The following is a 23,330-nucleotide window of genomic DNA, read 5'->3' as shown; positions in this document are numbered from 1 at the left end:
ATACAACACTCCTAGGTTAAACTGGGAATAAATAGAAACTCTGAACAGACCAATAACAAGTAGTGAGATTGAAATGGTAATTAAAAATTTGCCAACAAAACAAAGCCCAGGATCAGATGGATTCACAACTGCATTCTATCAGGCATTCAAAGAAGAATTGGTACCAATCTTACTGAAACTATTCCATAAGATAGAGAAAGATGGAGTCCTCCCTAAATCATTCTACGAAGTCAGTATCACCCTAATACCAAAACAAGAAAAGGACATAACAAAAAAAGAAAACTACAGACCAATATCCCTGATGAACATAGATGTGAAAATCCTCAATAAAATACTAGCTAACTGAATCCAACAACATATCAAAAAGGTAATACACCATGATCAAGTGGGTTTCATGCCAGAAATGCAGGGATGGTTTAACATACACAAGTCAATAAATATAATACATCACATAAGAGAATTAAGAACAAAAATTATGTAATCATCTCAATGGATGCAGAAAAAGCATTTGACAAAATCCAGCATCACTTTATGTTGAAAACCATCAGCAAAGTCAGCGTAGAAGGGACATGACTCAAGGCAATAAAAGCCATCTATGAAAAACCCACAGCTGATGTTACAGCGAATGGGGAAAAGTGGAAAGCATTCCCTGTGAGAACTGGAACAAGAAAAGGATGCCTACTTTCACCAATGCTATTCAATATTGTACTGGAAGTCCTAGCCAGAGTAATCAGACTAGAGAAAGAAATAAAAGACATCCAAATTGCAAAATAGAAAGTCAAATTGTCACTATTCACTGATATAATGACATGATATGATGACTTAATTGTATACCTAGAAAACCCTAAAGACCCATCCATAAAGCTCCTAGATGTGATAAACGAATTCAGTAAAGTTTCAGGATACAAAATCAATGTATACAAATCAGCAGTACTGCTAGACAACACCAACAACCAAACTAATAATCAAATAAAGAACTCAACTCCTTTTACAGCAGCTGCAACAAAATTAAATACTTAGGAATATACCTAACCAAGGAGGTGGAAGATCTCTACAATGAAAACTACAAAAAAACTCCTGAAAGAAATCATAGATGACACAAACAAATGGAAACATATCCTATGCTCACAAATGGGTAGAAACAATATTATGAAAATGAGCATACTACCAAAAGCAATCTACAAATTCAATGCAATTCCCATCAAAATACCATCATCATTCTTCACAGAACTAAAACAAATATTAAAATTCATGTGGAACCAAAAATGAGCCTGCATAGCCAAAGCAAGACTAAATGAAAAGAAGAAATCTGGAAGCATCACATTACCAGACTGAAGCAGGACTAACTTGTCTGTCATAACGTGAAAGAGTCTTGGAAGATGTCCGGGGTCCGGGGTCTAAAACCCCTCGTGGCCTTTGGAACAGCAAGCTCTATGCCAAAGAGTGGAAGGCTGCCCTGACATGCCAAACTCTAAGCCCAGGGCATAAAACCCCTTGTAGCTTGTATGGAATCTGGGGCTCAGGGCATAAACCCCCTTGTAGCCTCTGGAATGTGCACAGACTTGCTTCTTACTCGTAAACATGTCCTCCATTATCTCTAGCAGCAGAGCATATTCTATATGCGTCAAAGAAAATGCTAAACCATCACAGCTATGCTTAATGCACCACTACCTTTCTACCCCCATGTCCTCATGCCCTCACCTGTTTACTCCCACATCTGCACGTCCTCACCACCTGCTTCTTTTCTTGGTCACCAATAAATAGTGTGGGCTCCCAGAGCTTGGGGCCTTGACAGCCTCCAATCTAGCATTGGCCATCTGGACCCACTTTATGCACTTTTAACTTGTCTTTTCTCATTCCTTTGACCCCGCTGGACTTTGTAGTCCCCACAGCCTGGTGTTGGGCCTGATCACCCCAACATTTCTGGCACCCAACATGGGGCTACGAAGACCCCGGTAAAGGAATGCTAGAGTGTGTGGAAGTGGAGGACACATCAACAAAGGACACCCAAGGATGACTGAAAGAAGCTTGGTGGGTAAGCTGGGCACTCTGAAGAACAAGGGTAACAATGGGACAAAAAGAAAGTAAACATTCTGCTTATTTAAACTTTCTAAGGCATTTATTACTGAGAGGGGGTGTGAAAGTTAGTACTCAGAATTTATTAACACTCTTTAATACAGTGTAGCAGTTTTGCCCATGGTTCTCAGAACAAGGGACAATGGAGTTAGATGAATAGGAAAGAATTGGCAGAGGTCTAAAATAGGTGCATAAAGAAGGAGCCAAAATTCCAGTTTCTGTTTGGTCAGTGTTGTTGTTGATAAAGGCAGGTCTTGAGCCATTTCAAACAGATGACGAGGCAGATTCAGATGAGGAAGAGGCAGACAAGTGTAAAAAATTAACTTCAGATTCTGAATGTGAGGAACAGTGACCAGAGGAAATTAAAGAAAAGAAAGGGAAACTAAAACAGATATATTTTAGTAGCCCGTTGGTTCCACCTGCTGAATTAAGTGAATGGCCATCTTCTTCCTCTCCCTCTAATGGGCGAGAAGATGAATTAGCTGCAAAACTTACTACTCTGGTAGCTGCAACATTAAAACCTGGAGGAAGTGGTGATGCTACACAAAATTATATTTAGAAGGTTAGAGCTGAAAGAGACCTAGAAGCATGGCAATTTCCCATTACTATAATCCAGCAAGGAGGACAGAATGTAGCTAATTGGGCCCAACTTTCCTTTTAAGTCGTTAAAGGAATTAAAGCAAGCCATTAGTCAATATGGGCCGAATTCTCCTTTTGTACAAACTTTACTAAAAAATGTGACTCTTGATAATAGATTAATACCATATGACTGGGTACTTTAACAAAGTCTCTTCTCCCTCCATCTCAGCACTTGCAGTTTAAAACCTGGTGGGTTGATGAAGCTCAAACTCAGGCAAGAGAAAACACACAAACACAGCCACCTGTGCCTGTTTCCTTTGAACGGTTAATGGGGTTGGGCCCTAACTGGGGCTGATTAGACACTTAAGCAGTAATGGAGGATGTTGCTATTGTTCAGTTATGCACCGTGTGTTTACGGGCATGGGAAAAAATAAATGTTACAGGAGAAATATGTCCTTCTTTCAGTTCTGTCCAACAAGGACCTAAAGAACCACATACTGACTTTATTGCTCAGCTCCAAGAGGCTATGCGTAAAGCTGTAACTGATAAAACAGCTCAAGACATGGTAATACAACTTCTTGCATATGATAATGCTAACGCAGAGTTATTATAGAGTGAAGCTGCTATTAGACCTATGCGAGGGAAGGCTCATTTGACTGAATATATTAAGGCTTGTGATGGCACTGGGGTAATTTACATAAGGCTACTACTCTTTTAGCTCAAACTATGGCTGGATTAAAGGTGGGAAAAAATATGCCCCATTTCTCAGGCTCTTGTTTTAATTGTGGGCAATTTGGACACACAAAAAAGGAATGTAGAAAAGGAAATCAAAAGGCAAAAACTGTTACCATCAATCAATAGAATAGTCCTGGTGTATGCCCTGGGGTAAGAAAGGCAATCACTGGGCAAATCAATGTCATTCTAAATTTAGCAAAGATGGGCAACCTCTTTCAGGAAATGGGAAGAGGGACCCACCTTGGGCCCCTCAACAAACCAAGGCATATCCAGCACAGCCAGTGCCCTTACAAAAGTACAACAATTGTATCCCGCCACAGCAGGCAGTGCTGCGTAGATCTTTGTAGAACAGTTCCCATTTTCTTACTTCCTGGGGAGCCACCAAAGAAGGTCCCCAGGGGAGTTAGGGGCCCTTTACCCTCAGGAACAGTTGGTCTATTGCTTGGAAGGTCTAGTTTAAATTTAAGAAGTGTCACTGTACATACAAGAAGAATTGATTCTGATTATACTGGAGAGATTCAATTAGTTATTAGTTCCTCAATTCCATGGTCTGCTTCCCCAGGAGAAAGAATTGCTCAATTTTTACTGTTACCTTATACAAAGCTAGGAAGTAGTACAGTAAAAGGAACAGGAGGTTTTGGTAGTAGTAACCTAGCAGGAAAAGCTATATATTGGGATAATCAAGTGTCAGACAAAAGACCTATTTGTACAGTAACCATTCAAGGAAAAGATTTTGAGGGGCTAGTACATACTGGAGCTGATGTTTCTATTATTGGTTTAAATCAATGGCCCCAGCATTGGCCAAAACAAAAGGCATCCACTGGTATTGTTGGAGTAGGGGCTACCTCAGAAAATTTTTGAAGTTCTTTAATTTTGCCATGCCAGGGGCTGGATGGCCAAGAAGGGATAATTCAACCTATTATTACACCTATTCCTGTCAATCTATGGGGTAGAGACTTATTACAACAATGGGGTGCTGAAATATGTATTCCTATGGATCAGTATAATAATAAGAGTAAACAAATGATGATAAAAATGGATATCTCCCAGGGAAAGGACTGGGAAAAAATGAAAATGGCCAACCAGAACATTTAGAACTAAAAGGGCAAACAGATAGAACTGGACTAGGGTATCATTTTTCAGAGTGGCCATTGCTGAGCCTTTGGCTCCCATTCCTCTTGTTTGGTTAACTGACAAACGAGTTTGGGTGGAGCAATGGCCACTGAAACAGGGAAAACTGGAGGTTTTAAAAGAATTGATACAGGAACAGGTACAAAAGGGACATACAGAGCCTACTTTCTCCCCTTGGAATTCTCCTGTGTTTGTTATTAAGAAAAAATCAAGGAAATGGAGAATGTTAACAGATTTGAGGGCTGTTAATGCTGTAATTCAACCCATGGGCACATTGCAACCAGGGCTGCCTTCTCCAACAATGATCCCAAAATACTGACCTCCGATAGTGATAGATTTAAAAGATTGCTTCTTTACCATTCCTTTAGCTGCCCAAGATTATGAAAAATTTGCTTTTACTGTTCCTGCTATAAAGAACAAAGAACAAGCGGACAGATACCATTGGAAAGTACTACCACAAGACATGTTAAATAGCCCAACTATTTGTCAAACTTATGTTGGAAAAGCTATTAAGCTAGTTAGAGAACAATTTAAAGAATGTTATATCATACATTACATGGATAATATTTTATGTGCAGCTGAAACTAGAAAGGAGTTAATGCTATGCTACAAACAGTTAGAAAAGGCTGTGACTGCAACAGGGTTAATCATAGCCCCTGATAAAATCCAAACTTCTACTCTCTTTCAATATTTAGGAATGAAAGTAGAACAAAGTACTATTAAGCCTCAAAAAGTTCAAATTAGAAGAGATAATTTAAAAACTCTAAATGATTTTCAAAAATTATTAAGAGACATTAATTGGATTCATCCCACTTTAGGCATTCCTACTTATGCTATGTCTCACCTCTTTTCTACCTTATGAGTTGATTCTGATCTTAACAGTAAACACTCCCTGTCCAAAGAGGCGTTAGAGGCACTTCAATTAGTTGAAGAAAAAATTCAACAGGCACAAGTGACTCGAATTAACCCTATGCAGCCATAACTGTTTTTAGTTTTTCCTACTAAACATTCACCAACAGGTGTTATTGTTCAACAAGATGATTTGGTTGAGTGGCTTTTTCTACCTCACAATACAACGAAAATACTCACTCTGTACTTAAATCAAATCGCTGTACTAGTAGGACAAGCAAGGCTGTGCACAACAAAGTTAATGGGATATAATCCAAATCAAATTATAGTTCCATTAAACAAACAACAAATTCAGCAGGCTTGTATTAATTCCCAGGAATGGCAAATTAATGTGGCAGATTTTATTTTGGTCTTGATAATCATTATCCTAAATCCAAAATATTCCAATTTCTTAAATTAACATCATGGATATTGCCTTCCATTACTCAAAAAACCCCTATTGAAGGGGCCATCACTGTTTTTACTGATGGATCTAGTAATGGAAAGGCCTCATTTGTGGGACCTCAACAACAAGTTTTTCAAACTGACTTTGCTTCTGCTCAAAGGGCTGAACTTATGACTGTGATAACAGTGTTAAAAACTTTTAAACAGCCAGTAAACATTGTTTCTGATTCAGCCTATGTAGTGCAAGCCACACAAAATATTGAATGTGCCTTAATTCAAAATGTGACTAATGACCAACTTAATGTTTTATTTCATTCTTTACAGCAAGCAGTACAACAAAGGCATTCCCCTTTCTATAACACTCATATGAGAGCACATACTAACCTCCCTGGCCCTTTAACTAAACTTAATCAAAGGGCAGATAATTATATGGGGAAGAGGATTTGCTTGCGTCTCTCCAGATAACAATCAGGCACCTGTGTGGGTGCCCACCAAACATCTGAAGATCCACCATGAGCCACACCAGGAAGAGAGGACTCTGGGAAGAGCCAGAGCTCCTGATATGAGTGATGGCACAAATGAACATCTCAGAGACAAAGGAGATGACCAAGTATACTCGTCAAGCAGATCCTCCAACATGGGTGCAAATAAAAAAACTGGCACAGATGGCAGAGGGCAACTTGATGGCACAAAACAAACCAAAGACAACTAGTAATTTAATGGTCGCTTTGATGGCTGTGCTCACCATTGCCGCAAGTATTCCCCCAGTAACAGCTGAAACAAAAAAAAATTATACTTATTGGGCATATATTCCTTTCCACTACTTCTATGGCCAGTAACATGGTTAGACCCCCCCAATGGAGGTATACACTAATGATAGTTTTTGGACGCCTGGTTCTACTGTTGATAGAGGCCCATCTCACCCCCAAGAGGAAGGAACAATTATGAATATCTCATTGGGATTTGAGCATTTACCTATTTGCTTGGGAAAAGCCAATGGGTGTTCACCTCCTAGTCATCAATCTTTGCTGGCAATAATGCCTGAATGTAACATCTCCATAGCACAATTGCATATGCTTTCTGGTCTTAGTATTTATCACAATGATTATGCTTCTGTAACTGAAGTTACCGCCCTCAAAAACCTATCTGTAAAGTGGATTGGACATGGTCAGAAAAAATGAAGGCATTTGCTTTGGAAGACTGTATCACATGGAAAGCAAAGGTGTTGCATAATGATTCATATGGCGTCATTATTGATTGGTCCCCTAAAGGGGCATTTATGGGGCTCACCTCTCAATCTGTAAGTAATGGTCACCCTGCATCTAAACAAAATAATCAGATGGTGGACACTATAAGAAGTATAGCAAGAGATCCTATTATTTGGGCATATGGTGGTATAGTGGTCCCTCAGCCCCAAATGATATGGCCTGCTGTAGGAGCAGAACATGAGGAGTTACGGAAAATATTAACGGCACTAAAAAAAGATAAAGATTTGGAAAGGGAAATATACTAAACCAACCCAATATAGTCCTAATTACATGTTAGAATTGGCTCACAATGATTCAGTCTGGATACAGAGTTGTGTCCATCCACCTTTCCTGTTTGTAGTGGGGGATTTAAAACTTGATCTCCTTAATCATCATGTGACTTGTCAATAATGTAGATTGTTTTCTTGTGTGAATTCTTCCACGTATAACACTGATCATTCTATTTTAGTGGTAAGAGCCCGAGAAGGAGTATGGATACCTGTGAAGTTTTCCCATCCCTGGGAAGCCTCTCCTTCTGTGCATATTATTACTGAAATTCTTCAAAAGATTTTGAGGTGCTCTCAGCATTTCATTGCTACTTTAATTTTCATTATTATGGGATTGATTGCTATGTAAATAATTGGCAGAAAAATTTTACTCTGCTGTGGAATTACCAAAGTAATATAGATCAGAAACTAGCTGATCAAATTAATGATCTCCAACAAACTTTAATGTGGCTAGGAGACAGTGTAGTTAGTTTAGAATATAAAATGCAGTTACAATGTGATTGGAATACCTCTGATTTTTGCTTTACTCCTCATCTGTATAATGAAACAGAGCATGAGTGGGAAGAAGTTAAGAAACATTTAAAAGATCATACTAGAAATTTATCTTTGGATATTACAAAACCAAAGGAGCAAATATTTCAAGCCTCTCAGGCACATCTGACACTAACACCAGGAACTGAACTGCTTGAAGGAGCTGCAGATGGATTAGCAGCTATTAACCCGCTTAAATGGATCAAGACACTGGGAGGCTCTGTGATTTCAATGATTGTGCTTTTAATCTATGTTGTTTGTCTTTATATAGTCTGTAGATGTGGAATCCACCTCTGGAGAGAAAGCTGCCACCGAGGACAAGCAATGATAGCTGTGGTGGTTTTGCAAAAATGAAAAGGGAGACAAGCGCCCAACTATAGTTACCAAAAAAGCATGGCACTGTATTAAAATAGGTGTGTGTTCTGTCCCAGTAGAACAGAATAGAGAACCCAGAAACAAAGCCAAATATTTACAGCCAACTGATCTCTGACAAAGCAAACAAAAACAAAGTGGGGAAAGGACACCCCATTCCACAAATGGTGCAGGGATAATTGGCCAGCCACATGTAGAAAAATGAAGCTGGATCCTAATCTCTCACTTTATACAAAAATCAACTCAAAATGGGTCAAAGTCTTAACTCTAAGACCTGAAAACATAACAATTCTAGAAAATAACAATGGAAAAACTCTTCTAGACATTGGTTTAGGCAAAGAGTTCATGACCAAGAACCCAAAAGCGAATGCAATAAAAATGAAGATAAATAGATGGGACCTAATTAAACTAAAAAGCTTCCGCAAGGCAAAAGAAATAATCAGCAGAGCAAACAGACAACCCACAAAGTGGGAGAAAATATTTGCAAACTGTTCTTCTGACAATGGACTAATATCCAGAATCTACAAGGAACTCAAACAAATTAGCAAGAAAAAACACTTGTTTTGTGTTTGTTCTGTAAATCAGCAAGGAAAACAATCACATAATTTCATTAACAAGTGGGTAAAGGACATGAATAGACAATTCATAAGAAGATACACAAATGGCCAACAAACATATGAAAAAATGCTCAACATCACTAATTATTAGGGAAATGTAAATCTAAACCACAAGGAGATACCATTTTACTTTTGCAAGAATGGTCATAATTTAAAAAAATAAACAGATGTTGGCATAGATGTGGTGAAAAGGGAACACTTTTATATGGCTGGTAGGAATGTAAACTAGTACAACCACTATGGAAATCAGTATGGAGATTCCTTAAAGAATGAAAAGTAGGCCGGGCACGGTGGCTCAAGCCTGTAATCCCAGCACTTTGGGAGGCCGAGACAGGTGGATCACGAGGTCAGGAGATCGAGACCATCCTGGCTAACATGGTGAAACCCCGTCTCTACTAAAAAATACAAAAAACTAGCCAGGCGAGGTGGTGGGCGCCTGTAGTCCCAGCTACTCGGGAGGCTGAGGCAGGAGAATGGCGTGAACCTGGGAGGCGGAGCTTGCAGTGAGCTGAGATCCGGCCACTACACTCCAGCCTGGGCGACAGAGCAAGACTCCATCTCAAAAAAAAAAAAAAAAAAAAAAAGAATGAAAAGTAGATCTAGATCTACCATTTGATCCAGCAATCCCACTCCTGGGTATCTACCCAAAGGAAAATAAGTCATTATATGAAAAAGACATCTGCACATGTATGTTTATAGTGGTACAATTCACAATTGCAAAAATATGGAACCAATCTAAATGCCCATCAAGCAATGAGTGGATAAAGAAAATGTGGTATATATATACCATGGAATACTACTTAGGCATAAAAAGGAACAAAATAATGGCATTAGCAGCAACCTGGATGGAGTTGGAGACCGTTATTCTTTTTTTTTTTTTTTTTTTTTTTTTGAGACAGAGTCTCCCTCTGTCACCCAGGCTGGAGTGCAGTGGCACAATCTCAGCTCACTGCAACCTCTGCCTCCCAGGTTCAAGTGATTCTCCTGCCTCATTCTCCCAAGTGGCTGGGACTACAGGCACATACCACCACACATGGCTAACTTTTGTATTTTCAGTAGAGATTTCCACAACGTTGCCCAGGCTGGCCTTGAACTCCTGACCTCAAGAGATCCGCCTGCCTTAGCCTCCCAAAGTGCTGGAATTATAGGTGTGAGCCACTGTGCCCGGCCACATAGTGAAGTTTTGATACATATAATGTATAGTGATCAGATCAGGGATATTAGCATATCCATAATCTCAAACATTTGTCATTTCTTTGTGTTGGGAACATTCAATATCCTCCTTTTAGCTACTTGAAACCATATAGTGCGTTATTGTTAACTATAGTCTTCCTACAGTGGTATAGAACAGTGGTCTCCAACCTTGTTGGCATCAGGGACTAGTTTGGTGGAAGACAAACATGGGTGGGGGAGGGGGAATGGTTTCAGGATGAAACTGTTCCACCTTGGATCATCAGTTAGATTCTTACAAGCAGCATGCAACCTAGATCCCTTGCATGCACAGTTCACTATAGGGTTCGCACTCCTATAAGAATCTCATGACCCCGCTGATCTGACAGGGTGCTGCTCTCTCGTCTGCTGCTCACCTCCTGCTGTGTGGTCTGGTTCCTAACAGGCCACATACCAGTACCAGCCTGTGGCCCAGGGGCTGGGGATCCTTGGTATCAAATACTAGTACTTTTCCCTCTTATCTAGCCATAATCTTGCTTTTCAAAAGTTTTTATTTTATTTTGTTTTTTATTGATACAAAATATTTTACATATTTTTGGTGCACATTTTTTATTTATCTTTTTATTTTGCAGTTGCAAGACATATTAGAGTGAAAACAGAGCTCCCATACAAAGGGAGGGGACCCAAAGAGGGTTGCCCACTCCCAGCTTGAATGCTTGGGGTTTATATCCTAATCATTGTCCCCCCCCCTGTGCTCTCAGATGATAGATCATTTGACTATTTCTTTACCTCCTGCTTTTAGTCTAATTTGTATTTTAGGAGCCCTCTTTACTACCTGACTGGTTGGGTGTAAGCAGAGTTACATGCCCTGTGTTTAAAGGTGGGTGCAATTATCTTCTCCAGCTAGACTTAGGAATTCTTAGTTGGTCTAGGAAGTCCAGCTAGTCCTGTCTTTCAGTCCCCCCTCTCAACAGGAAAACCCAAGTGCTGTTGGGGAGGTTGGCTGACGACTGCTCTAACTACTTCCTGCTGAATTGGGGCATAGTAGCAGTCATGCAGTTGAGAGTTCCTCAGGAGGGGTGCCTTCAATGTCATCAACGTCGGAGCATGGGCTAGCAGGCTGGTCCAGGGGTCCGCAGTAGATCTTAGTCATGGACTGCATCTGAGGCTCCATTTGAAGAACCATTTGTAGTTTTACAGCTTCAATTCTGGAAGAGACAAACTTAACAAGGAGGTTAAAGATACAGGGATTGAAATGTATGGCCTGAAGTACAGGGGCATATGGGTGTGGGTGGTGAAAGTAGGGTTTCCTTTAGAAAAACTCCTATACAATGGGGCATCAATATTTCAGGGAAGCCGCATTCTCCATAGAAGTTCTTGGTAAGGGGAGGTACTGGTAGTACAGCGGCATAGAGGAGGTGCAGAGAGTGTGAAAGGGGGTAAGAGAACAGTAAAAAGAAAAATATGACAAGGGAGGGCCATGGGAATCTACGATTCTAGTTACTTTCCTCACGGTCGTTGCTTGAAGAGCAGGTGCAGATCCTCTAGAGGTTCACAGGAATAGCTAGTGTTGTCTCCTGGATTTTTGGATTCCTTTGGCAGTATCCAGTGTTTGACTCGAGTGTGATGTATCCAAGACTCCACTCCAGACATTTTAACCATGGTTGGGGTAGATAAAATGACTTTGTAGGGTTATCCCAGGATGTGTCTAGGGATGGGGAATTAGAGGGAAGGGACTTGACTAATACCATGTAACCAGGGTGGAATAATTCCTTTCCCTCCTCTTGGGGACAGGTTCCCTGTAATGTTTTAAGAGCTTGTTGATATTTGGCTAAGGAGGTGATGTCTGCAAATAAGTTGGCCATCTCTCGGTCAAGCACAAGGTCATTGGTTAGGAAGGGCTGTCCCTACAGCATCTCGTATGGGCTAAGTCCTGCTTTCTGAGGAGAGTTTCAGATTCTTAGTAAGGCTATAGGCAACAGAGCAGGCCATGCAAGGTGGGTTTCTTGGATTAGCTTTTTTAGATGTCATTTGAGTGTTTCATTCATTTTCTCGGCTTTTCCTCAGGATCGTGGCCTCCAGGTGCAGTGTAAGTGATGTTGTATGCCTAATGCCTAGGATACTCCCTGGGTTACTGCAGCCTTGAAAGCGGGGCCATTGTCACTCTGTAAGCCTTGGGGAAGTCTGAATCTGGGAATTATTTCATGAATTAGTGCCTTTATTATCTCTTGGGCCTTTTCTGTTCTACAAGGAAAAGCCTCCAACCAACCAGTGAAAATGTCTACCCAGACTAGTAGATACTGAAATCCCTGAGATTTGGGCATGTGGGTAAAATCTAGTTGCCAATCTTCTCCTAGGTAATGGCCTGTTCTTTGTTCTCCTGAAGGAGCTTGGCAATAAAAGCAGGGGATTATTTCTTTGGCACACTTCATAGGCCCTGACTATCTGCTTGATAGTTTTGAAAAGGCCTGGTACAGTAAATAATGATTTGGCCATCTGATGGGTGCTATCAATGCCTAAGTGAAAGGTCTGGTGAAGCGTTTTAAGCAATTTCCCTTGGTTAGCTGCAGGCAAAAGTATTTTTCCTTCTTCAGTGGCTAGCCATCCTGAGGGGAGGAAACTATGTTCTTGTGGGGTTCCCCATTCTATTTCTTCTTCTGAGTACTGGGGCTTGGTTTCCCGGAGGGGGTTACCCCACACTAGGGGTCCTTCTATAAGCATTTCTAATGGAGGATCCTGCCTTGTGGCTCTTTTGGCTTCAATATCAGCTTGGCGGTTCTCTTTTATTTCCCTTTCCTTTCCTTTCTGATGACCCCGGCAGTGTAAAACTGCCACCTCTTTAGGTTTCTGTACAGCCAATAATAATCTCCTAATGGCTTCCTGATGTTTGATAGGCGTTCACTCGGAAGTTAGGAATTCCCTTTCTCTCCACATTTCTGCATGGGCATGGAGGACTAGGTAAGTATATTTAGACTCTGTATATATATTTACCCTTTTTCCTTCTAATTCTAGTGTATAATGGCTGCTGCTTTTGCTAGGATGTCTCCCCTAACAAAGGAGTGGGGCTTTCAGGCAAAATTAGAAAGGCATAAGAAAAGAGTAAAGTTCCCCAGTCATGACTTAGTGTCTTGGAGAGGTATTTAGTGACTGCCTGTCCTAGGACCCCTCAGACAGTGACAGATCTAGAGGACAGTTGTCTGGGACAGGAGAGTAAGACTGAGAAGGCTGCACCAGTGTCCAAGAGACAGTTAACCCCTTGGCCCTCAATGGTCAAGCATACCCGGCGCTCCGTGAGGGTGATTGCATGGGCTGGCATTTGTCCTGGGCACCCTTGGTCCTGCTGCTGGATCAGCTAGTTAGTGGATTCTGACTCAGAGGACCTTGATCCCCTGGGGCAGTGGGTCTTCCAGTGAGTCCCTTGACATAAGGGGCATGGATGAGGGGTGGCTTATTTCCATTTGGACAATGTTTTTAAAAGTGTCCTTGTAGACCACTCGGGAAGCAAGCCCTATTAGGCATTCAATTTGCCCAGCCTTTCCCTTTTTCAGAGCCTCCAAAGTCAGCTTGCCTGAGGGCCCTGACTAAAGCGGTGGCTTTATTTTTTTTTTCCCGTTTGTCCCGTTCCACCTGCTCCTTCTGATCTCTGTTATAAAAAACAGAGGTTGCCAAGTTCAATAGGGTTTTTAAGTTTTGCTCCAGGCCTAAGGCAGACTTTTGAAGTTTTTTCTAATGTCTGCAACTGACTGAGTGATAAACTTATCCTTTAAGATTAGTTGGCCTTCAGTAGAGTCAGGTGACAGAGGGTGTGATTACTCAATGCCTCCCTTAGTCTCTCCAGAAAGGCAGTAGGATTTTCTTCCTTTCCCTGTGTTATAGTGGACATCATTGAATAATCTATAGGTTTCTTTCTAGTTTTCCTTAGTCCTCCTAGCACACAAGTTAGCAAATGTCTGCAGCACCAATCTCCATGTTCTGATTCTGCGTCCCAATGAGGGTCTACACTGGGAACTGCCTGCTGGCCTGTGGGGAATTGTTCGCTTTCTTCTGTTGTCATCCTATTATTGACCTGACTGAGATACCAGAGATTGCCAGACTCTGGGGCTGCAGTTATGGTGGCACTTCTCTCATTTGGGGTTAGTGTCTGATCTAGCAGTAACATTATATCTCTCCATGTCAGATCAAAGGATTGTCCTAACCCTTGTAAAACATCAGTATAGCCATCAGGGTTATCTGAGAATTTACCTAGGTCTTTTAATTTGCTTCAAGTCTAAGAGGGAAAAAGGTACATACACTCTTACTGGGCCGAATTCTCTAGAATACATCTTAGGGACATTTTTGCCCTGTAGGGAACGTTTCCCATCTGAAAAAAGAACATAGGGATGCCAGCACCGCTAGTCATTTTCCGATGAGCATTAGTCCTAGAGCGTCCTCTGTGGTCCTAATGCTTATTCCTTTCCAGGTGCAAAACCACCCATGGACCTCTGCTTATCGGATTAGCTACGCTCACTGATGTAGCTGTCAAAACACCTGTTTTCCTGCCTTTCTTGACCACGAAGAAAGGGGTACGGCTGCTGGATTCTAGTGGCCCTTTACCAGCGTGCCCAACATTGCCTTTATGCTCAGGAGTGAGTTCTAGAGCTGGGCTGGGTTCCTATTTCTTAACAACCCAGCTGCCTCATCAAGAGGCAGTCCCATAAACAACAGTTGTTATGCAAATTTGTTTCTGAGCAGGTGGAGGTAACATTTTGAGTCAGGATTGAGATAGGTTTTTTTGATTCTGTAAGTATTTTAAGGCTTGGCTGAGTTCAAACAGCTTGCACGTTTGAGCAGACCAATTATTAGGCAATTTTCCTAACTCTGCTTCTACAAGAGTTTCCCTATCAATTACTGAATACCCATTGTGTGTGTGTGTGTGTGTGTGTGTGTGTGTGTGTGTGTGTATGTGTGTGTTTCAGTCTCACCCTGGAGGAATCATCTATCATCCTGTCCTGAAGGGAGTTTCTCCTAGGTCTGGTCAGACCTTTGTATGGTAATTAAGATTTAAATCCCCTGTTAGGAAATCTGCTGGGTTAAGGAAATTTTCAGTGGTTAATGTTAAGTCATCTTTTTCTAACAGAATGGCCCCATACTTTAAGTTTTTTGAGTTAGTAAGCTACCTTTCTGCTTTTTTTACTTAGGATAATTCTGAACTGGTGAGATGTACTCACAGTGAGGTTTCCTCTAAAAGCTATTTTTCTACTTTCTTCTGTCAGCAAAGCAGTAGCCGCTACCGATTGAATGCATATGGGCCATCCGTGGGTTACTGGGTTAAAGGATTTTTGGTAGGAATGCTACGGGTTGTCAGTGGTCTCAGTGTTTTCAGGCTACGCCCTTGCTTACACTGACAACAAGTTGGTATTGGAGTGTTATAGGGTCCCAGAGAAGACCTTCAATGATCAATTATAGGTTTTAAATTTACCTTGGCTTTTAAAGGAATAGTGTACACTGTTTTTTCTTTAACTACTTGTATATCTCTGTCTTTCTCTCTCTCTTTGACTTTCTGTCTCTCTCTCTCTCTCTCTGACTCCCTCTTTGCCTCTGTCTCTCTGTCTCTCACTCCTCTCTTTGACTCCCTCTTTTTCTCTCTGTCTCTTCCTCTCTCTCTTTCTCTTTTGGTAGATGGATTTTGGGAACACAACAGAAGGACGTTCGCTTATTGCCCCCATTTGCCACTATAGGAATATGTGCCTCTCTTTTAGGTACTCAATTTGCTTTCATCCCGATCTGTTGTCATAGACCCAGTTCCAGTTGTTAAAGTACTGTGTCAACAGTTCTAAGGCCCTGGACAAGGAGCCAAGGCTTGGAGATTGTATTGCGGGGGGGTGGGCGGGGGTGGGGGGGGGGGTGGTAATCTGGGTAGAAATGGGGGAGGAGAGCATCTTACACAATGGGAGAGCAATCCTCCTAGCTGTCAGGCCTCGGAGCCCAAGCTAAGCCATCATATCCCCTGTGACCTGCATGTATACATCCAGATGGCCTGAAGCAACTGAAGATCCACAAAAGAAGTGAAAATAGCCTTAACTGATGACATTCCACCATTGTGATTTGTCCCTGCCCTACCCTAACTGAAAAGATATATTCTCCCCCGCCCTTAAAGGCACTTTGTAATATTCTCCCCATGCCCTTAAGAAGGCACTTTGTATGCCTATCCCAAACCTGTAAGAACTAATGATAATCCCACCACCCTTTGCTGACTCCTTTTTTGGACTCAGTCCACCGGCACCCAGGTAAAATAAACAGTCTTGTTGCTCACACAAAGTGTTTGGTGGTCTCTTCACACAGACACGTGAGACATTTGGTGCTGAAGACCTGTGTCAGCAGGACTCCTTTGGGAGACCAGTCCCTGTCCTCACCCTCACTCTGTGAAGATATCCACCTGTGACCTTGGGTCCTCAGACCAACCAGCCCAAGGAACATCTCACCAATTTTAAATCCGGTAAGTGGCTTCTTTTTACTCTCTTCTCCAATCTTTCACTATCCCTCAACCTCTTTCTCCTTTCAATCTTGGTGTCACCCTTCAATCTCTCCCTTCTCTTAATTTCAATTCCTTTCATTTTCTGGTAGAGACAAAGGAGACACATTTTATCTGTGGACCCAAAACTCCAGCGCTGGTCATGGACTCGGGAAGGCAGCCTTCCCTTGGTGTTTAATCATTGTGGGGATGCCTGCCTGATTATTCACCCACATTGCATTGGTGTCTGATCTCCGCGAGGATGCCTGCCTTGGTTATTCACCCACATTCCCTTGGTGGCGAGTCAATTGCGGGGATGCCTGCTTAGGCTGCTCATCCACATTGCAGCCCAGGGCTGCTCACCCCACCCCTTCTCTCCGTGTCTACACCCCTTTTCCACTTTCCTGGGGGGCAAGCACCTCCCACCCCTTCTGTGTCTCTACACTTCTCTTTAAACTTTCCTGCTTCACTACGGGCAACCTTCCACCCTCCATTCCTCCCTCTTCTCCCTTAGTCTGTGTTCTCAAAAACTTAAAACCTCTTCAACTCACACCTGACCTAAAACCTAAACACCTTATTTTCTTCTTCAACACCGCTTGGCCCCAATACAAACTCGACAATGGTTCTAAATGGCCAGAAAACAGCACTTTTGATTTCTCCATCCTACGAGACCTAGATAGTTTTTGTTGAAAAATGGGCAAATGATCTGAGATGCCTGACGTCCAGGCATTCTTTTACACATTGGTCCCTCCCTAGTCTCTGCTCCCAATGCGACTCATCCCAAATCTTTCTTCTTTCTCTCCTGTGTTCCTTCAGTCTCCACCCCAAGCTCTGAGTTCTTTGACTCCTTCTTTTCTATGAACTCATCTGACCTCTCCCCTTCTCCCCAGGCCTCTCCTCACCAGGCCAACCCAGGTCCCAATTCTTCCTCAGCCTCTGCTCCCCCACCCTATAATCCTTCTATCACCTCCCCTCCTTACACCCGGTCTGGCTTACAGTTTCATTCTGCGACTAGCCCTCCCCTACGTGCCCAACAATTTTCTCTTAGAGAGGTGGTTGGAGCTGAAGGTATAGTCAGGGTACATGTGCCTTTTTCTCTATCAGACCTTTCCCAAATCAGCCAGTGTTTAGGCTCTTTCTCATCAGACCCCACTAAATATATACAGGAATTCCAATATCTAACTCAGTCCTACAATTTACCTGGAGTGACTTAAATGTCATCCTAACTTCTACCTTCTCTCCAGATGAACGGGAAAGAGTTTTTTCTCTGGCCCAATCTCACACTGACAACTGCCGGCTCCATGAACCAGACCTCCAGGAAGACATTAGAGCAGTCCCTAGAGAGGATCCCCAATGGAACTATCAGGCAGATTCCCCAGGTATAGGTAGGTGAGATTACATGATTTCCTGCCTAGTTGAAGGGCTTAAAAAAGCAGCGTACAAAGCTGTTAATTATGACAAGCCTAAAGAAACTACCCAAGGTAGAGACAAAAACCCAGCCCAGTTCATGGCCTGCTTAGCAGCAACCCTTAGACGCTTTACCGCCCTGGGCCCAGAGGGGCCAGAAGGCCGCCGTATTCTTAATATACATTTTATTACCCAGTTCGCTCCCAACATTAGAAAAAGCTTCAAAAATTAGATTCTGGCCCTCAAACCCCACAACAGGACTTAATTAACCTTGCCTTCAAGGTGTACAATAATAGAGTAGAGGCAGCCAAGTATCAATGTATTTCTGAGTTACAATTCCTTTCCTCCACTGTGAGAGAAATCCCAGCCACATCTCCAGCACACAAGAACTCCGAACGCCTTAACCACAGTTGCCAGCAGTTCCTCCAGAACCTCCTCCCCCAGGAGCTTGCTACAAGTGCCAGAAATCTGGCCACTGGGCAAAGGAATGCCTGCAGCCCTGGATTCCTCCTAAGCCAGGTCCCATCTGTGTGGGACCCCACTGGAAATCGGACTGTCTAACTCCCTGGACAGCCACTCCCAGAGCCCCTGGAACTCTGACCCAAGGCTCTCTGACTGACTCCCCAGATCTTCTTGGCTTAGTGGCTGAAGACTGACACTGCCTGCTCCCCTCAGAAGCCTCCTGGACCATCACGGACACTTTGGGTAACTCTTACAGTGGAGGGTAAGTTCGTCCCCTTCTTAATCAATATGGAGGCTACCAACTCCATATTACCTTCTTTTCAAGGGGCTGTTTCCCTTGCCTCCATAACTGTTGTAGGTATTGACGGCCAGGCTTCTAAACCTCTTAAAACTCCCCAACTCTGGTGCCAACTTGGACAACATTCTTTAATGCACTCCTTTTTAGTTATCCCCACCTGCCCAGCTCCCTTATTAGGTGGAGATATTTTAACTAAATTATCTGCTTCCCTGACTATTCCTGGGTTATAGTCACACCTCATTGCTGCCTTTTGCCCCAGTTCAAAGCCTCCTTCTCATCCTCTCCTTGTATCTCCCCACCTTAATCCACAAGTATAGGATACCGCTACTTCCTCCTTGGTGACAGATGATGCACCCCTTATCATCCCATTAAAACCTAATCACCCTTGCCCCGCTCAATGCCAATATCCCATCCCACAGCAAGCTTTAAAAGGATTAAAGCCTGTTATTACTTGCCTGTTACAGCATGGCCTTTTAAAGCCTATAAACTCTCCTTACAATTCCCCCATTTTACCTGTCTAAAAACCGGACAAGACTTACAAGTTAGTTCAGGGTCTGCGCCTTATCAACCAAATTGTCTTGCCTAAGCACTCCGTGGTGCCAAACCCATATACTCTCCTATCTTCAATACTTCTCTCCACAACCCCTCCATAACCCATTATTCTGTTCTGGATCTCAAACATGCTTTCTTTTCTATTCCTTTGCACCTTTCATCCCAACCTCTCTTTGCTTTCACTTGGACTGACCTTGATACCCATTAGGCTCAGCAAATTACCTGGGCTGTAGTGCTGCAAGGCTTTGCAGACCTCCCCCCTTACTTCAGTCAAGCCCAGATTTCTTTGTCGTCTGTTACCTATCTTGGCATAATTATTCCTGAAAACACATGTGCTCTCCCTGCTGATCGTGTCTGGCTAATCTCCCAAACACCCAGCCCTTCTACAAAACAACTCTTTTCCTTCCTGGGCATGGTTAGGTACTTCCGCCTTTGGATACCTTGTTTTACCATCCTGACTAAACCATTATGTCAACTCACAAAAGCAAATCTAGCTGACCCCATAGATCCTAAATCCTTCAGCATTCTTCTTTCTGTTCTTTAAAAACAGCCCTAGAAGATGCCCCCACGCTGGCTTTCCCTAACTTATCCCAACCCTTTTCATTACACACAGCCAAAGCACAGGGCTCTGCGGTCAAATTTCTTACACAAGAGCCAGGACTGTGCCCTGTAGCCTTTCTGTCCAAACAACTTGACCTTACTGTTTTAGGCTGGCCCCCAACCCCATGACATATCTCTCTGATCCACCTGACATTCACTCCATTTCCCCGTATTTCCTTCTTTCATGTTCCTCACCCTGATCACACTTGGTTGGTTTATTGATGGCCATTCCACCAGGCCTAATCACTACTCACCAGCAAAAGGCAGGCTATGCTATAGCATCTTCCACATCTATCATTGAGGCTACCACTTTGCACCTCTCCACTACCTCTCAGCAAGCCAAACTCATTGCCTTAACTCAAGCCCTCATTCTTGCAAAGCAATTACGTGTCAATATTTATACTGACTCTAAGTACGCCTTCCATATCCTACATGGATATGCTACATATTCATGTATTATCCTACATATCCATGCTGTTATATGGGCTGAAAGAGCTTTCCTCACTACTCAAGGGTCCTTCATCATTAATGCCTCTTTAATAAAAACTCTTCTCAAGGCCACTTTACTTCCAAAGGAAGCTGGAGTCATGCACTGCAAGGGCCACCAAAAGACATCAGATCCCATCGCTCAGGGCAATGCTTATGCTGATAAGGTAGCTAAAGAAGCAGCTAGCATTCCAACTTCCGTCCCTCATGGCCAGTTTTTCTCCTTCTAATTGGTCATTCCTATTTACTCTCCTACTGAAGTTTCCACGTATCAATCTCTTCCCACACAAGGCAAACGGTTCTTGGACCAAGGAAAATATCTCCTTCCAGCCTCACAGGCCCATTCTATTCTGTCATCATTTCATAACCTCTTCCATGTAGGTTACAAGCTGTTAGCCCGCCTCTTAAAACCTCTAATTTCCTTTCCATCATGAATATCTATCCCCAATCCCCTAATCCTCCACTCTTGACTCCCTCTTGGAGTGGATAGATGATCTTTGCTGACAGGACACACTCCAACACTTTCACTCTGATGAAGTCCTGTTCTTTACTGTTATACTCGCTCTTACTCTCATTCCTGTTCTTATGCCACCCTCAACCTCTCCCCAGCTATCTCCACCACACTATCAATCTCACTCACTCTCTCCTAGACATTTCTTTTTTTTTTTCCAAGTCAAGCTGTATCCAGCTTTATTAAAGATACTTTCCATAAACAATCATGATATTTCAGGCAGAACATGGGCAGAAAATTGTTAACAGTATACAACAACTTTCAAACTCCCTTCTTCAATGGACTACCAAAAATCAGAAAGCCACTATAAAACCCAATGAAGTCTTCATCTGATGCTCTGAACAGGGAAAGTTTAGAGTGACGGTTGACATTTCATATTTAGCATGTTGTTTAACAACTTTTCACAAGCCGACCCTGACTTTCAGAAAGTGAAATGAAAATGGCGGAATGTGTCTGAAGATCCACAATCTAGAAATGGAACCACTGCTGTTTTGACAGGTGTTATCTCAGTGGCATCACTGGAAAGTCTAGATTGCCTGACACATTGGTAACCAATGACTGGGGGTCAGGTCCCAACAGATGTCTGGGCTTTAGGGAGTTAAGTCTATGCTGAAAGATGGAAAGAGAGAAGAGGACATAAAAACAAATTTGTTTTTCCATACCACAAGGCTTTTGTGCCAACGTGGCCATGTGTGTCAAACTCAGGGAATCCCTCCTACTGGGAACCAAGAGGAAGTCTCTCAAAACTAGAAGGGAAAGGTGTTTTCTCCACATCAATCCAGCTGTGGAGACATTCTATTAGTGACATATGCCCCTTCCCCCAAAAACAACAATGAAGTGTTCTGTGTGCTAAGCTCAAAAAAAAAAAAAGTAAAACAAAATTCTGCATTTTTATAAAACTTGATAAAAAATAGTATTTCAAACTGTACAGTCACCGGAAGTACACAGTTATCAAAAATGCACACTTCACTTGGCATCTCCAGCATCTTCAGCTTTCTGTGCCTGGTCTGTTTTGGCATCTCCATTTTCTGCAGGGTTATCCCCTTCCTTGCCAGCATCAGCTTTTCCCTTTTTCCCTTTGGGTACCTTCTCTCCCTTCTTTGCAGGGGCCTTTTTAGGCTTGGGCTCTGGCTTTGGAGGAGCAGGTTTAGCAGACAACCTCGTGGATCTTCTCTGTGGTTCATGCTTCACCTTGGCTTTATCTCCTTTAGCATCCCCTTCAGCCTTTCTCTTGGGCATGGTGGTGATGGCGGCTGATGGCGGCGGGATGTAGGTGCTGGATGCAGGATGCAGCGCGCGCGGGCTTTGGTCGGTCTGAGGGTCGTTCTTGCCTCTTCTTCTTCACACTGCTCCTCTCCTAGCCATTTCTAATCCTTCTTTAACAAACAGTCGCTGGCTTTGCATTTCTTTTTCCTCCATAATCGCTGAGGCCTCAATTTACTCCCTGCTGAAAAAGGAGGACTCTGTATATTTTTAAATGAAGAGTGTTGTTTTTACCTAAATCCATCTGGCCTGGTATATGACAACATAAAAAAACCTCAAGGATAGAGCTCAAAAACTCATCAACCAAGCAAATAATTATGAACCCCCTTGGGCACTCTCTAATTGGATATTCTGGCTCCTCCCAATTCTTAGTCCTTTAATACCTGTTTTTCTCCTTCTCTTATTCAGACCTTGTGTCTTTTGTTTAGTTTCTCAATTCATACAAAACCACATCCAGGCCCTCACCAATAATTCTATGTGACAAATGCTCCTTCTAACAACCCCACAATATCACTCCTTACCCCAAAATCTTTCTTCAGTTTAATCTCTCCCACTCTAGGTTCCCATGCTGCTCCTAGTCCCACTTGAAGCAGCCCTGAGAAACATCACCCATTATCTCTTCATACCACCCCCAAAAATTTTTGCTGCCCCAACACTTCACCACTATTTTGTTTTGTTTTTCTTATTAATATATGAAGACAGGAATGTCAGGCCTCTGAGCCCAAGCTAAGCCATCATATCCTGTGACCTGCATGTATACATCTAGACGGCCTGAAGCAACTGAAGATCCACAAAAGAAGTGAAAATAGCCTTAACTGATGACATTCCACCATTGTGATTTGTTCCTGCCCTACCCTAACTGAAAAGATATATTCTCCCCCACCCTTAAGAAGGTACTTTGTAATATTCTCCCCAGCCCTTAAGAAGATACTTTGTAATATTCTCTCCCTGCCCTTAAGAAGGTACTTTGTATGCCTATCCCAAACCTATAAGAACTAGTGATAATCCCACCATCCTTTGCTGACTCCTTTTTTGGACTCAGCCCACCTGCACCCAGGTGAAATAAACAGCCTTGTTGCTCACACAAAGCCTGTTTGGTGGTCTCTTTACACGGACACATGAAACACTAGCCATTTACAAACTTGGGACTCTGGCAAGGGTGGTGGGGAATGGGTCCCACATAACTGCTCGTGTTGAGAGCTGTTTGCCTAAATTGGGGTAAG

At 42.6% G+C, this 23,330-nt stretch overlaps 1 protein-coding gene across 1 annotated transcript; it reads right to left on the bottom strand.

Annotated features, from left to right (window-relative positions):
* Nucleotides 1–21,810: 21,810 nt before the first annotated feature.
* On the bottom strand, nucleotides 21,811–22,083 carry LOC126939505 (non-histone chromosomal protein HMG-17-like). The gene has a single exon (XM_050764852.1). It carries the CDS (start codon nucleotides 22,081–22,083, stop codon nucleotides 21,811–21,813), a length of 273 nt encoding a protein of 90 aa, XP_050620809.1.
* Between the last annotated feature and the right edge of the window lie 1,247 nt (nucleotides 22,084–23,330).

Source organism: Macaca thibetana, chromosome 1 (assembly GCF_024542745.1).
Source record: "Macaca thibetana thibetana isolate TM-01 chromosome 1, ASM2454274v1, whole genome shotgun sequence".
NCBI lineage: Eukaryota > Metazoa > Chordata > Mammalia > Primates > Cercopithecidae > Macaca > Macaca thibetana.
This window is presented reverse-complemented; position numbering and strand designations above follow the sequence as displayed.